The sequence below is a fragment of the Mesoplodon densirostris genome, chromosome 3 (assembly GCF_025265405.1).
Source record: "Mesoplodon densirostris isolate mMesDen1 chromosome 3, mMesDen1 primary haplotype, whole genome shotgun sequence".
Classification (NCBI taxonomy): domain Eukaryota; kingdom Metazoa; phylum Chordata; class Mammalia; order Artiodactyla; family Ziphiidae; genus Mesoplodon; species Mesoplodon densirostris.
The window spans coordinates 50,680,562-50,696,872 of record NC_082663.1 but is presented as its reverse complement, the minus strand read 5'-3'; the positions used below and the strand labels follow the sequence as shown (position 1 = coordinate 50,696,872).

The window sequence follows — 16,311 nt, the reverse complement described above, 5'->3', positions numbered from 1 at the left end:
TCAGGCACAGTGCCCAATTCCTCCTGAATACTGCTGGCACTCACAATGACCTCTCTGAGCTTTGGAACCCTATTACCTCTACATCCTCCTCATCCACTCTTGGCAGTCTCACAAGCATCTCTAACTTAAGGTAGCCAACACCAAACTTTTGAGTGCCTTCCCAACAAAAACAAAGCAAAACAAGATAGAAAATCAAAATCAGGCTCTCTTCCAGTTGTCCTTATCTGACTACAGAGCATTCTAAGCACCCAGTGACTCAGGCCAGAACCTGGGATTCAGTTTTGACCTTTCTTCTCATTTACCCTTCCAAAACCCGATTTATCATCAAATTCTGTCACATTTATCTATGAAATTTTTCGACTTCTCTATATTCCTACTGTGAACAGTGTGCTGCAAGTCAATTCTGTCTCTACTTTGAACTACTGCATAACTTCCCACATGGGGACCCTTCCACTCTTTGCTTCTTCTAATTCATTCTCTACACAGTGCTCTTTTTTTTTTTTTTTTTTTTTTTTGCTGTACGCGGGCCTCTCACTGCTGTGGCCTCTCCTGTTGCGGAGCACAGGCTCCGGACACACAGGCTCCGCGGCCATGGCTCGCGGGCCCAGCCGCTCCGCGGCATGTGGGATCTTCCGGGATCGGGGCACGAACCCGTGTCCCCTGCATCGGCAGGCGGACTCTCAACCACTGCACCACCAGGGAAGCCCTACACAGTGCTCTTTTGCAAAATCTGATGTCTCCCTTGCTTTAAAGTAAGGGTTTACACATGCTAACACATATATATGGAATCTAAAAAAAAAAAAAAAAAGGTTCTGAAGAACCTAGGGGCAGGACAGGAATAAAGACGCAGATGTAGAGAATGGACTTGAGGACAAGGGGAGGGGGAAGGGTAAGCTGGGATGAAGTGAGAGAGTGGCACTGACATATATACACTACCAAATGTAAAATAGATAGCTAGTGGGAAGCAGCTGCGCAGCACAGGGAGATCAACTCAGTGCTCTGTGACCACCTAGAGGGGTGGGATAGGGAGGGTGGGAGGGAGACGCAAGAGGGAGGGGATATGGGGATACATGTATACGTATAGCTGATTCACTTTGTTATACAGCAGAAACTAACACAACATTGTAAAGCAATTACACTCCAATAAAGATGTTAAAATTTTTTAAATAAATAAAGTAAGTAAGGGTTTAACCTTTCAGTAACTTCCCATTACACATAAAAATCCAAACTCCTAATCATGGTTTACTCAGCCCCATCTGACCTGGTTGCTGCCTACCTCTCTCTGACCTCACCTAACTTTTCATACTACTCTCCGGCTATACCAGCCTTCTTTTTGACAAACACTTTCTCAGTCCTAGAACTTCCATGGAGGGACTCCATCTGCTAAGAATGCTATTGCCTGAATTTACCTGGTTAGTTGTATTTACAGTAGGAATAAAACTCCAGGAGGGTATGGTCCTTAATGGAAAAAAACTCAGATTTTTCCTTCCCGAGTAGGGAGAAACCCTGTTCTTCCCTACTATGTTTCTCTTCTGTGAGTCTTCTTTACTCACAGCACACTTTACTTCTGGTCACCAAATGTGTGGAAGATTTTCCCAACATGCCATTCTCTGTGACACCCGCTGGATGACCTACAATTCAACTCAATTCTAACACTATCTCCCTGGAGATAGTGTCAGATCCCACAGGTTAAGGTCTCAGACCCACAAGACTGAGCCACCCCCCAAGTCCCTCAGATGCCAAAGGTTCCAATGACTCCTCCCTAGGTTCAACTGATTTGCCAGAGAAATCACAGAATTCAGGGAAACATGCTTATCAGTTTACTAAAATATATGATAAAGAATACAGATGAATAGCCAGATGAAGAGCTACAGAGGGCAAGGTCTGGGCGGGTCCTGAGCACAGGTGCTTTGGTCCCTGTGGAGTTGGGGCATATCACCCTTCTGATGTGGATGTGTTCCCCCATCTGGAAGCTCCTTGAACACCTTACTATTGGGATTTTATGGAGAATTCCTTACATACATACTCAATTATTAACTCCATTTCCAGCTCATCTCCCCTCTGTGGAAGATGGGGCTTGGAGCTGAAAATTCCAAGCCTCTAATCATGGCTCAGTCTCTCTGGTGACCTCAATCTAGGAGCCCACCCCAGAGCTGCCTCGTCAGAACAAAAGATGCTCCTAATGTTCTTATCACTTAGGAAATTACAAGGGTTTCAGGAGCTCTGTGCCAAGAATCTGGGGTAGAGACCATACATATTTTCTTCTTTTATCTCACAGGTCCCCATTCTAGAAGACAATGCCTAAGGAGGCTTTCATAGATGAGAAGCAGATGATTTAAGAAAAGGGGTTCTGCAAGTCAAAACATGAAGAAACTGAACTAGAACATAAAAATTTTTGCTCCATGGGACCTCAAACAAAATACAAAGAAAATGTGAACTTATGTATTAAGAATAGAATTAACACTAGGAAGAGTATCAGAGAAAGTACCTGACAAAAAGTTAAGATTTTCCAAAGCCAATATCCAAACTAAGAACAGGCAAGGGTTTATGCTCAGGTACTGGAAACTCAAGACATACGGGAAGACATGGAGATAAAAGGAAAGTATTGTATATTACAATTACACACTATTGACAATCAAAAAACTACTTCCCACTAAAATATAGTGCCCTCTACTATGTCACATGATGCCTCAAGAGTCAGGAACAATGAAACAAGGCACATTTGGACCAGCAGAACGCATACTATCCATTCCTTTCATTCGTGCTGCTTTCTCCATATTTATCTTTTAACCCACAAGACTTCTCACATTAAAGTATGCAGCCACAAGAGCCTACCAACTTCAGTAGAGTGATGACTAGAGATAGAGGGCACTTTTAAAAAACTATACCTTAGACAGTATAATACTGAAAACCATGGGCCCATCACCTTGTTAATATTGCTCCATAACTGTGAAATCATTAACAAACTAGGTAATAATTTGAGACAACTGATGCATATCCCTCCCCACTCACCTAAGGCCTTATCAGTAAGTCCAATAACAGAAAAGAAAAATAAAAGTTTTAATAAGAAATAAAATGGGCCTTCTCAGGAGGAAAAAAATTAAGTTACTATTCAATAGGTGATGCATAAAAACAAAGTCTAACCGGTAAACAGAACAACCTTCTCTTTGGTTTCATGTACCCCGTTCTCTTTCCTCTTAGTCCAGAGCAGCACAACATATTACAAGTCCATGAATACTTTTTCCAGTCTGGCCCAGTAACAGAAGACAAGTAAGGAGTGGGATCCTTCTAACAAGGAAGAACAAGAAGTACAATAGGATGCTGGGAAGTGCACGAAGGACCAACTTGGTAGGAAGACCTAACAACAAAGCTCACTTTCAGAACCTTGTAAAAGGTTTCCAGGCTTTCTTTTCCCATTTTGGCAACGCTCAAAAACAAATATGGCTAATTTTACTGTTTTTGTTGTGGTGTGGGTAAGAAAATGGAGTGAAAATGCCCTTATTACATGTGGGTCTCCTTCCACCTTAAAGCTTAAACACTTGGTTATTTCTATAATTCTTAAGTTCAAGAAATGTCCACATATATGTTATGTTTGAATGTTCTATTTCTTGACCTAAGTAGTGATTAAAACAGGTGTATTTACTTCTGTATGTGGTTTATAAATAAACAAGAGTTTTCTAAAATGTTGCCTGTAGTCTAAGAGCAAATATTTTCCAAAAACCTAACATCTGATTTCTCCCTCACCTGCCATGCCTCTGCCAATCACCAAGGCACCTTCCAAAGTGTCTCTAGAATCCATCCATCGTCTCTGCCACCACCCCAGTCCAGGGCTCCAGCATCTCTCCCATGAATCAGTGATTACTCCATGGGACATTCAGATTAATCCTGTTTCTAGTCTTGTTCTTTCCAGAAAGAGTGCACTTTCAGTTTGTATTTGCCAAATGCTAAATGTTTAAAAGAATCCTTGGGACTTCCCTGGTGGCTCAGTGGTTAAGAATCCGCCTGCCAATGCAGGGGACACGGGGTCGAGCCCTGGTCTGGGAAGATCCCACATGCCACGGAGCAACTAAGCCCGTGCGCCACAACTACTGAGCCTGCACTCTAGAGCCCGTGAGCCACAACTACTGAAGCCCACGTGCCTAGGGCCTGTGCTCTGCAACAAGAGAAGCCACTGCAATGAGAAGCCTGCGCACCACAACGAAGAGTAGCCCCAGCTCACCACAACTAGAGAAAGCCCACATGCAGCAACGAAGACCCAGTGCAGCCATAAATAAATAAATAAATAAATAAATTTTTTAAAAAAAGAATCCCTCAATGTGTAGCCAAACAGCAGCATTTGATTCCCTTAATAATGCTTAAAATCCTTCCATGGCTTCCTGCTGCCCTAGGGAAAAACATGAAATTACATCCTTCATCGTCTGATTTCTCTCTCTAGCTGCAAATCTCATAATACCACTCACAACTCCAGTTGGACTGAATTTTAGTTCCTGAAAAGCAGTATTCTATTTCTTCAACCCTCTACCTACTACTCAGCTCTCTTTCACTGGGCTGATTTCTACTTATCCTTTGCAATCCAGTTTCAATGCCACTTTTCTCATAAAGCTATCTCTCACCTCCACACATGTTATACAAGAGAGTACCTTCATCTGCAGTATTTATCATACTGTACAATAACCATGTGTGTCCTCTTCTACATTTCAAGCTCTACTGAGAATAGGAAACATGTCCATGCTATTCACAATTATAACCCTAGCACCCAGGCAGCAGTATAGTATAAAATTAAAAGCATGGGCTCTGGAATCAGACAGACCTAAAAAGTGTCACAAGCTGTGAGAATTTGGGACAGTTTCTTAAACTCACTCTGCCTAAGTTTCCTTACCTGTAAAATGTAGATAGTACTACCTTATGAGGCTTTTTAAGGATTAAATGTTATATATGAAGTATTTAGCATAGTGCTTGGTACACAGAAACATTAGTTATTATTAATTATTTAATACAGTGCTTATCAAAGACAATATTTGCTGAATGAATACAGTATTCACAAATTATTAAAAACATATATTTATTAATGCTAAGCTCATATAATTCATTATATATCCAAATAAAGTCTATAATTCTATAAGGATGCTTCAGTTTTATTCATGTCCATGACACTGAGGTTTTCTTATAGTCAATATTCAGTTGAATTATAAAGCAGAATGTTCAAAGAGAATGACCTGTGCCTCACTTTCAGGAACAATTTGTTTATGAAGTCGAATCTGCTCCAAACCAGGGCATTCTAGAGAATTTGGGGAAGTGTTACAGATTGAAGCTGTTACATTATACCTTGCTGACTGATAAAAGCTGTAGTATTCAAGTCTATTTTCCCCTGAGTTTTCTGGTGCCTTTAGTTTTTGTTTAAACTGAACAACTTTGTAGATCAAAAAAACGATTACAACACAAGCTAAAACAAAAAAAGCTAGCAAAATGTCAAAAGCCTCATTCAACTTTTCAACTTCTTGTGTACAAATTAGAGATGTTTTCCCTGACACCGAAGCAGCATCAATCGGTACAGCACTGTTTTTTTCCAAGTTCAGGTTAACAGGAGAAGTAAGCTGTATTTGCACAGGTAACACTGCAGTAGTCTCTAATGGATTACCAAAGGTATTCTCTTGAAAAAATCTACTGGCAGGTGAAGTACGAATTCGTTCCCAGAAAGTAACACTCTCAGTGTTTTCCAAATGTTTCCCATTTGTGGTTATTTTATGCCAGGCCATCATTAATGCAGTGGTCTTGTGATGAATATGAAGAGATTTTATAGCCCAAGCTCTGGATACATTTGTTGAAGATGTAACGCAATTTGTAAAGTCAGTCCATTTAATATAATGCAATGCTCTGCCACGCATGGATGGGGGATTCTGACAATAGATGTTTAGAGTAATGGCTGAAGATGCTAACCAGTCGCGAAGACCCAATAGTTTGCAGTTACATTCCCAAGGATTAGAATTTGCCTGAAGATGAGTCAATGAAGACAATGGCTTAAGGACCCTTGGATGTAAGTCTGTAAGATTATTAAATGACAGGTTAAGAATCTTCAAAGATGCTCCCATGTTTTCAAATGTATCATTATCAATGCTGATTATTCTGTTTCTATCTAACTTCAGATAAATTAAATTCTTTAACAAGCTAAAGGTGTCAGAATTTAAATTTTCTAAATCATTATGACTTAAGATCAAATGTTTAAGATTACTAATTCCGCTAAACCCATCCCTAGTAACATTTTTAATTCCTGAATTTTTCAGGAGCAGATATTCCAAGTTGACAAGTCCTTTAAATGCAAAGGGCTGTATTGCTTCAATATGGTTATGAGACAAAGAAAGTCTTTTAAGACTCTTAAGAACTTCAAAAGCATTTGATGGTACTTTTGTTAAATTATTACCTTCTAGATACAAACAATCCAGGTTTCCAAGGTGTTGAAAGCCTGAGTCTGATATCCTCAAAATTTTATTGTTTGATATATCAAGTATCCGAAGAGCAATCATACCAACAAACGTACCACTCCCGAGGACAGTGAGGCGATTTCTTTGTAGATTTAAGTACTGAACTGAAACTAGATCATGAAATACTCCTCTTGGAACAAAAGATACTTGATTAGACTGTAAATATAAATTACGAAGATTGGAAAGTCCCTCAAATATTCCAGGATCCAAGCGTTTTATAAAATTATTATTCAGATATAGAAAATATAGCTGCCTCAAATGAACAAAAGCTTTTGGATATACATACACAATGCTAGAATTATCTAAATACAATGCTACAAGAGAATGAAGTCCAGTTAATTCACTTTCATTTATATGAGATATATTATTTCCAGTCAGATATAGAAAAACTGTACTTCCAGGAAAATTCTTAGGAATGCTTGAAAGGCCTAAGTTACGGCAGTTAATTTGTCTCCCAGTGCAGAGCTGGCAAACAGACGAACATCCAAGTATCTCTTTATGGAATAATAACACAAGATAACAGGTAACAAGTAGAAACAGTCGTAGGCAAGGCAGAGAAAAACGTACTCCACACATAGCCCTGTTCTTGGTTTTTCTGTTCATATCAAAATTGGCTATAAAAAGAAAAGGTAAAACTTTAAATCATCAAAAAGTTCTTTAAATGAAAGTTTTATAATACTAGAAATTCTATACTCTATTTTATTTTATTAGGATCAGCCATAATACTAAATATCATGAATCATACTATGGTGATAGCATAAAACAGTAAGGCTGAAATACATTCTAGAATTATTAGTACCTCCAGGCCATTAACCCACTGTTTGACAAAATGATAATTCAAATTTAATGAACTGCAAAATAAAATGTTTGCTAACTTAAATATTACAACTGACTATAACTAAAGTGACAAATGATGATGCAGGGATAAAGATCTTTGGATATAATATATGCCCCTTTATCAACTTAAAGTCTAATATCAATTAAACAACATTATAATTTAGGAATTATACACATTCATTACAGAACAATTAAACTCCCTTTAAACTACAGGTTTTTACAAACCAAATTATTTTTTGTTTCAGCTAAAAGTTCATATTTAAATAAATAATCTTACCAAGAACAGGAAATTCTTATTATTAACACTCAGCTGATTCAAGTAAAGGTTTTCTTTCTATATCTGAAGAGCGACATTTCTAAACTCCATTTCTTTTGTGGCACTGTTGACCTCCACCCCTCCACCTCTTTTTTTTTTAAGTCACAATTTGCTCAGGAAACAGCACTCTTCACATTGGTTCCTCCACACTCAGTGTGTAAAACAGAGGTTGCCATGGATACAGGAAACTGAGAGACAGGAAGTAATGTTATCTGTGTTTCAGAAGTATTGTTAAAAGGAAATCTCAGGAACTTATTTTTTCAGAATGCAGTTAACTTGAGTTTTCCTAATGCACAAACCTAAATATTTCATTTTAAAAGTAAGTATTTTTTAAACATGAATTATTTAAATATTCAGAATGAACAAACTCTGTATACATCAACAACGAATAGCTATCAAATGGAAAAAGCAAGTTGAAATAAGATGTAAATAGAGTAATGTAACTTTTGTGAATTTTTTAAATGCATAGAATATTTATATTTGTATTGTTCTGAATACAGTAGACACTTCAATTTTGCTTTGTTCCTTAAAAAAAAAAACAGGTAGCAAAAACAAGTAATTTAGGACAATGAACTTGACAGATGCTGATCTTCTGTGCTCTTCTTTTTTAATTAAAAAAAATGGTGCATATAAAGTATTGAATACGACCAATTAATACCTTAATATATTAAGGTATATGCCTTGAGTTGTAGAATGATATCAGGTTGCATACCAAGTTACTGACAAAGGTTATCTTTGACAAGAAAAGTTGAGGAGAGTGAAAGAAGCCCTTTAACGACTTTTGACCATATACACATCTGAATTAACCCGAATTTTTTACAATAAAAATGTACCTGTGCATAATGTAATATTTTAAAGTAAGGATTTAAAGAGTTGACTATACACTGTATATATTATACATTGTTTAGTCATTAATTTTCCAAAAACCTGACTGCTTAGACTTTCTAATTCTGACATTTATTAATATTACTAATACCCTGACAATGCACTTAAAATATCAGTAATAACATATATAATTGTATACTATAACTCCCTTTTGATATTAAAGCAGCTTTATTTCACATCAAGACAACTACTTCAGATAATAATATAAATTATTTCCATATTAATATTTTGTATAATACCCAGCACTTTCTTTCAATTACAATAAAAAATCAGAGGTGCGTACTAGATAACAGATCTTATCAAAATGACTTACAAATCTCACAGCTATCCTTTGTGGCTGGCTATTGTTATTGCTATTTTATAAACACAGAAATTAGAAAACAACAACCAAAAAACCAAATGACAGAGAAATGACATAAATTAGAGGTAAAGATGAAACAAGAGCTAGGTTTTTCAAGTTCATTTTGTTTCATATTTTCAATAACATAACAAAGCATAATGAGGTATGTCTCACAGATGTTTTTCAACTGTGTCATACAACTTAAAGAATTATGATGGGGTTCAGGACACGGTACCCCAAAATATAGCACCTTGGCATACTGAATACTTTAAGCTGAAGGAGTTTGAGCACACAGCATGAGCAGGAAGTTCTCTCTCTGACCTCTCCCACCCCCAGCCACACCCACATACTCCCTGCCCTTGTCCCCTGAAAGAAGTCATTAAAACCTCAAGTGAGAAGTGCCCTCCCTATAATGGGAGGAATCCTTATCTCCAAAGACAAGAGGACTCAGAAGAATCCAAACAAATGGAACTTGTAAAATTTCCCCTGGTTTATTATACTTACCTCATACCCTTTACCCTATCATATCTTTCCATGACTTGCCATTCTACATCAAACTCGGTGTAAAAACACACAGGTTTAACAGTTTCTTTGAGTCTTCATTTCCTTATGAAGACTCCCATGACATGTAAAATGTACATTAAATTTGTATGCTTTAATCCTGTTGTCTTGTCTTTCTCAGTTTAATTTTCAGACCCAGCCAGGGACCCTAAGAGAGTCAAGGAAAACTTTTTACTCTCCTACAGTCTAGAAAAAGTCAGAGAAATTGGTCCATCAAAATCAAAATAAAATTTAAAGAGGGTAAAACTACAAGGTAAGAAGATCAGAACATTCATTAATTAATTTTGTCCTCTGTTCCAGAAATATCCAAAGCAGACAAAAATATTTATTCTTACTAGATCTTGAAGTAAAGATCTGTTCATCTAGGAGGTGCTGCTCTTAGAGACAAGTGATCACTACTAAAGAAGACCGCAGAAATCAAAACATGAAAAAAGCTGATGCAGGGAAAGAATCCAGAGACCTCTTCATCTTTCTTGCTATGAGCACATCACTAATTAGTGGCAAAACTGCCCACTCAAGGTTTAGATAAGAACTCAAGTTTCCCAGCTTCCCACTGCACTTACCGGAGGGTACATTTCCCTGTGCTTTAAATGCTTTCATTTCACAGTAATTTGTATTATTTAGGTAATTTTAAATCCTCTCATGAGCTTTAAGCTCTATAACATGTTTAATAAAATCTTCATATATCTCCAATGCACAATAATTCTCCCCAACTGAATTGTGACATTTTGAATTTGCTCTGGAATAATACATCAAAATGGTTCCTCATTTCCCTTTTCTCATTCCAACTAATAATCATTAGAACTATTTCTGAACACTAAGCCTCCTAAGTAGGCATCCTCCCTTTTCTCTACAGGAGATTGGCTCACTAAATTATTTCTCTCCCATTCTTATTGCTAAACCTTCTTTTGTACTACCTCTATCTTTAAATAATCTCATGCCTTAAGTTTCAACACATATCTATTTCCTTTCCATTCAGCAATTCCATCACAAGTACAAAAATACAAAAATAAGAGGAAAACTGTTCTATTACCATCTTTTACATATATGCCATCTGCATTATTTAGACATATAGCGTCTATGTATAAACCAATCAAGATGGGTTTACACCTAAAGAATGGTTTACAATAGCAGTTACTGATCTTATTATGGATTTTAAAAATTACTTATACATCCTAAAATCAAAAGAATCAAAACTTGAAATGGGGTTTACAATAAAAATTAGTCCAGTAACAATAAAAAATATTATCATTGTGCTCAATGCAGGGGAAAATTTTAACGACGAGCAGTAACTCAATACAGATTGCTTAACAGTTGCCAGGAAAAAAAAAAAAAAAAAAGTATCACAGAGAGGAGAAATCGGACAACACCTTGACCAGAACTGACATGATTAATGAGAAGCAGGTAGACACCATGTACTGTTAGATGTGATATTTCAAGAAGAACACATCGCTTATGTAATATTCCAACCAGGGATGATTAACCTGGATCTAATCATGAGGAAATATCAGACAAACCCCAAATGAGGAACATTCTGGGAGAGAGTAAGGGAGGAAGAAAGGGAGAGGAGACAGTAGAATTGTATTTTTCAAAAATGTTAGTCATAAGTGAGAAAGACTCAGGAAATGACATTACAGTGTAAAAGAGCCTACAAAGCCATGACGACTAAAAGCTGAAGTATTTAGGAGTAAAAGGCCATGATTGATGCAATTTATGCAAATGGTTCAAAAATAAAGCACCATGTATGGTCGGTGTGTGTGTGTTGGTTCATGTGTGTAATGTCTGTATACACACACATAGAGACAGAGAGAATAAGAGATGGAAGAACAGAGAGAGGACACGTGCTAACAAGTCCAGGCTGTCATGCTCATGGAACTTACTGAGAAAGTCATTAAAATGTACTAGAGGGACTTCCCTGGTGGTCCAGTGGTTAAGACTCCACCTTCCAATGCAGGGGGTGCAGGTTCAATTCCTGGTCGGGCAACTAAGATCCTACATGCCCCACAGTGTGCCCCCCCCCCCAAAAAAAAGATGTGCTAGATACCCAAATGTCCTTCAATGGCTGAAGTGGTACATCCATACAATGGAATACTACTCAGCAATAAAATAAGAACATTCTAATAACATACACAATAGCTTGGATGGATTTAAAAGACATTATGTTTCAAAAGGATATATACTGCCTGATTCCATTTATATGACATTCTCAAAAAGACAAAATTATAGTGAAAGAGAACAGAACAGTGGTTGCCAGGAGTTAAGGGTCAAGGGGAGGATGACTTTCCTAAAGCATATAGCAAAAGGGAGTTTCCTCAGGCAATAAAACTGTTCCTTGTATTCTAATTGTGGTGATGTTTTCACAAATCTACATGTGTGAAAATTTACAGTAGTGTATACTCCCCCAAAAAAGTCAAATTTACTCTATGTAAATTAATAAATAACAGTTTTTAAGTCCTTTTATTTTCAAATACAAATATTTGTGGGTAAAAAAACAAAATACATATAAAAAACTGCTAGACAAACACTTGTTTGATTTACAATCATGACCAGTTTTACAAAGGAAAAACAAAGAGTACTTGGAATGGAGAACAGGGAACCCTCCTACACTGTTGGTGGGAATGTATATTGGTACAGCCACTGTTGAGAATAGTATGGATGTTCCTTAGAAAACTAAAAATAGAGCTACCATATGATTCAGCAATCCCACTCCTGGGAAAAGATGAAAACTCTAATTTGAAAAGATACATGCACCCCAATGCTCATAACAGCACTATTCACAGTAGCCAAGACATGGAGGCAATCTAAGTGTACATCAACAGATGAATGGATAAAGAAGATGTGGGGCATGTGTGTGCACACACACACACACACACACACACACACACACACACAAACGGAATATTACTCAGCCGTAAAAAAGAATGAAATATTACCATTTGCAGCAACATGGATGGACCTAGAGATTATCATACTAAGTAAAGTAAGTCAGACAGAGAAAGACAAATATTATAAAGATATCACTTATATGTAGAATCTAAAAAATGATTAAAATGAATTTATTTACAAAACAAACAGTCTCAAAGACACAGAAAACAAACTTATGAATACCAAAGGGGAAAGAGGGGGGCTGAGGGATAAATTAGGAGTATGGGATTAAACAGATACACCACTGTATGTAAAACAGATAAATAACAAGGATTTACTGTATAGCACAAGGAACTATATTCAATATCTTGTAATAACCTATAATGGAAAAGAATTTGAAGCTGTACACCTGAAACTAACACAATATTGTAAATTAACTATAGTTCAATAAAAAAGAGAGGGTGCTTTGAAGGTACTGAAAAGCATGCCAATTTACAGAATTTGTCAAAATTCTTGTCAAAGAAGCTTAGCATAGTCCAAACACAGAGAGACTAGCCAGCAAGACTGGTGCAGAATGACTGAGTAGGATGAGATAAGACTCAAGAAGTAAGCCAAAATTTTGGCAGACCCTGTAGGGCAAGTTACTCCATGGAAGCCACTGAAGAGTTCTCAAGTAGGAGAGGGAAAAGGTCATTTATCTCAAGTAGGAGAGGGAAAAGACCTTATATAAAGATGGTGGAAGTGGAAATGGAGGCTATGGATCTGAGATACATTTATAGGTCTAGTTAACAGCTTTGGTGATGGATTAAACGTGGGAAGTTTCTGACTAGAGTAATTGGGTGTTCAGAAGTATCCAAGACCGAGAGGAGCATAGTGCATTGGTTATCTCACCTCCATCAAATATATCCAATTCAATAATATTACTGAGAACCTACTATGTTTCAGGCATTGTGCTAGACTGTAAGGATACTAAAGATAAACAAAATCCTGGTCCCTGATCTCAAGCAGCTCAAGATACCCTGAGAGAGAATAAATGTTCAATTGAGATACTCATTTTAACGATATCCTTCCTGACCATGTAAGGTATTCTGTAAGCAAGTATCCTATGTTTAGTGTTAAACAGAGGGGAAACAATGTGTACAACATGATCATCATCACAGGCAACGTTTATTTACTGAGCATATACTACTTTCCAGGCATTGATATAAGCATTTTAAACATATTAGCTCACTCAACATACAAAATAATCCAACAGTTTAGTTCCATTTTATAGATAAGGAAAGAGACAGAGATAGGTTAAGTACTTTGCTCAAGGTCACACAGTGAATTTTAAGAGCGAGAATTCACATCTACCCAGTGTGGCTCCAGAGCCTGGACCTTTAAGCCCTTCACTATATCTCAACACATGGGCCTAACTTCTAAAACGCCCAGGAGGTAAAATACAGAAAGTAGAAATAGACAAGTAACCCAAGATAAAAGATGCACGATTCAGTCAAAAAAAATCCAAAGAGGCAGAAATCACTTTTAGAAAGAGTTTTGACAAATGAAAAACTGAGAGATAAATAAAGAAATATCAAAGGAGAGCAAATGATATCGTGAGCCAATAAAACTGTACCTTTAACTACCTCAAACTCTACCCTCTACCCTCTTTCTCCAGTTTCCCTTCAACCTACAGACTGAATTCCAAACATTTTTCTCTGGCCTATAATAGATAAGGGGGTTTAAGGGCCATCACTGATGAATGTTAAGAGTAGCAAATACAAACTAAGGGTCAATTCTATACAACCACTTTGTAAAGAGTAGTCAACAAAAGCTTCTTCCTGGGTTGAAATACCTGCCAATTCCTGAAAAGTGAAATGGAGGCAACAACAATAATGAAAAGAATAATGAGTAAGTGCTCACACGTGTGCCCAAGGGATGTGCATGAAACAGCTGCAAGGAGATAAGAGTCTTTCCTCAAATGGTGGCATGGGTCACATTTGGACAGACTGAATGGGGGAAGGACTCAGAGTAAATGAGGGAAAGCCTCAGGAAAGCCTAAGATGGTACCTTCACACACTTGGTCAAAATGACTGATGTAGTAACATTAATAGTGGTAGCAGCGTTACTTGATAGATAGTAGCAATGACTGATAGAGTAACACTCAATCGTTTTGTAAGAAGCTTTTGGCAGGAAAGCGCTCTCTGCAGGAGGCCCCTTTTGTCACTTTAGCACAGCTATATTGTCACTAACCTTAAACCAGGCACTCCCATGCTCTACTCATCTCCAGCCCTAGCACACCTTTCAAGTCTTTTGATCACACAATACCCTGCCTAACCTGTCGGTTCTTTCCATAGATCAAAGAAGTAGAAATGAAGAATAAATAATTAACAGATGACCAGATCTCTTTCCCAGCTTCCCCTTCAGTAATCTTAGGAGCAAACTGTGTGAACAAGATAGCATCTAAAGAAAGATCACAAGAAGCCCACAAGCTAGCAAGCAGGGAAAGATGGTGATGACTCTGACCCCAAATCTCAACGATTAACTGAGATTACTTCCCCTTTTTCTCTTTAAAAACTTTCATGGCCAAGCAGAAACTTCAGAGTTAGTTTGGGGACACAAGGCCACCTTCCCCCCAGATTGCCAGCTTTCTGGTTAAAAGCAATGTTTTCTATTTCTACCAACACTTGCCTCTTGAGTATTGATTTTTTTTTTTTTTTTTTTTTTTTTGCGGTACGCGGGCCTCTCACTGTTGTGGCCTCTCCTGTTGCGGAGCACAGGCTCCGGACGCACAGGCTCAGCGGCCACGGCCCACGGGCCCAGCCGTTCCGCGGCATGTGGGATCTTCCCGGACCGGGGCACGAACTTGTGTCCCCTGCATCGGCAGGCGGACTCTCAACCACTGCATCACCAGGGAAGCCCTTGAGTATTGATTTTTGAGTGGTGAGCAGCCAGACCTGTTTGATAACAATTTATTGAGCAATCATATGCATTACACTTTAATAGGCATTAAATATACATTCTCCAATTTATCCTAATAATGACCCACAGGTACTAGTTCAAATGCCTCACTGTTGAAACATGAGAAAACTGAGGCCCAGAGAGGAAAAAGTGGTCCAATGTCACACAAATAGTAGGTAGAGCATGCATCTCAAGTTAAATTTAGCTTTCCTCTCCATCACACTGTGTCTTTTTCTCTCTGAGACTCTTAGAGTAAAAGCAGAAGCCCAAGGAAAAGAATCCCAAAAAGTAAGATGCTCCTCAAGCTACGAAAGTATTTACCTACACAGGAAAAATCACAAAGTACACAGGATTCATGATAGAAAAGTCAAAGGACTTTTTCTATTCCTTAGTTTTTATGCCCTTGTTGAAACTAGCTACTCTGTAAAAATTATTTTTCTATATTGCTTCAGGGCCTAGACCCAATCAATACCTCATTCTCAATCAGAATCTTCTCTTATTCTCATTAAAGTTTAAGGTCCTGAAACTTCAAAGCAATCCTATTCACTCACAGTATTGCTTTATTGGGTTATCTGTTTAAAAGAAGCTTGATGCCATATAATGGTTGGTGATTAGTTAACATTACCCATGTCTACAAGATGACTGCCACATTATCAAAAGTTTGTCAGAAGCCCTTATCTAATTTGTAGACACGGCACTGGTCCTAGATGTGAGGAGAGCATTAAGAGTGTAGTCCCAAAGTCACAAGCATTCAGGAACTCTCCTAAGCAACTAGGACAGGAGATGGAAGACATAAGTAGTTGTTGTTCTAAGAAGCCAGGTTGCACTGAATAATAATGTGTAAACAGAATGCACAGCATGGCGCCCTGGCACATGATAGAAACTTCAAAAATGTTGCTGAATGTTTGTTGTATCAGTATCCCAGGCTTGATATTAGAAAGGAAGGTAGGGGCACTTTAGTTCTGCTGTATGTTTCAAGGGTAAAGTGAACTTGTATTGGAAATGAAAACCAAAATGGAGTAAGGCCCACAGAATTGGCAAACTGTGTGGAAGGAACGGGATCTGCAGAGCTCAGCAGCAGCGAGGTA

At 37.8% G+C, this 16,311-nt stretch overlaps 2 protein-coding genes across 3 annotated transcripts in view; both read right to left on the bottom strand.

Annotated features, from left to right (window-relative positions):
• Window positions 1–16,311, bottom strand: part of IPO11 (importin 11) — a 205,747-nt gene that overhangs the window by 45,544 nt on the left and 143,892 nt on the right. The window lies entirely within an intron of this gene.
• On the bottom strand, window positions 5,152–7,082 carry LRRC70 (leucine rich repeat containing 70). Its single transcript, XM_060091714.1, has one exon. It carries the CDS (start codon window positions 7,080–7,082, stop codon window positions 5,187–5,189), a length of 1,896 nt encoding a protein of 631 aa, XP_059947697.1. The 3' UTR covers window positions 5,152–5,186.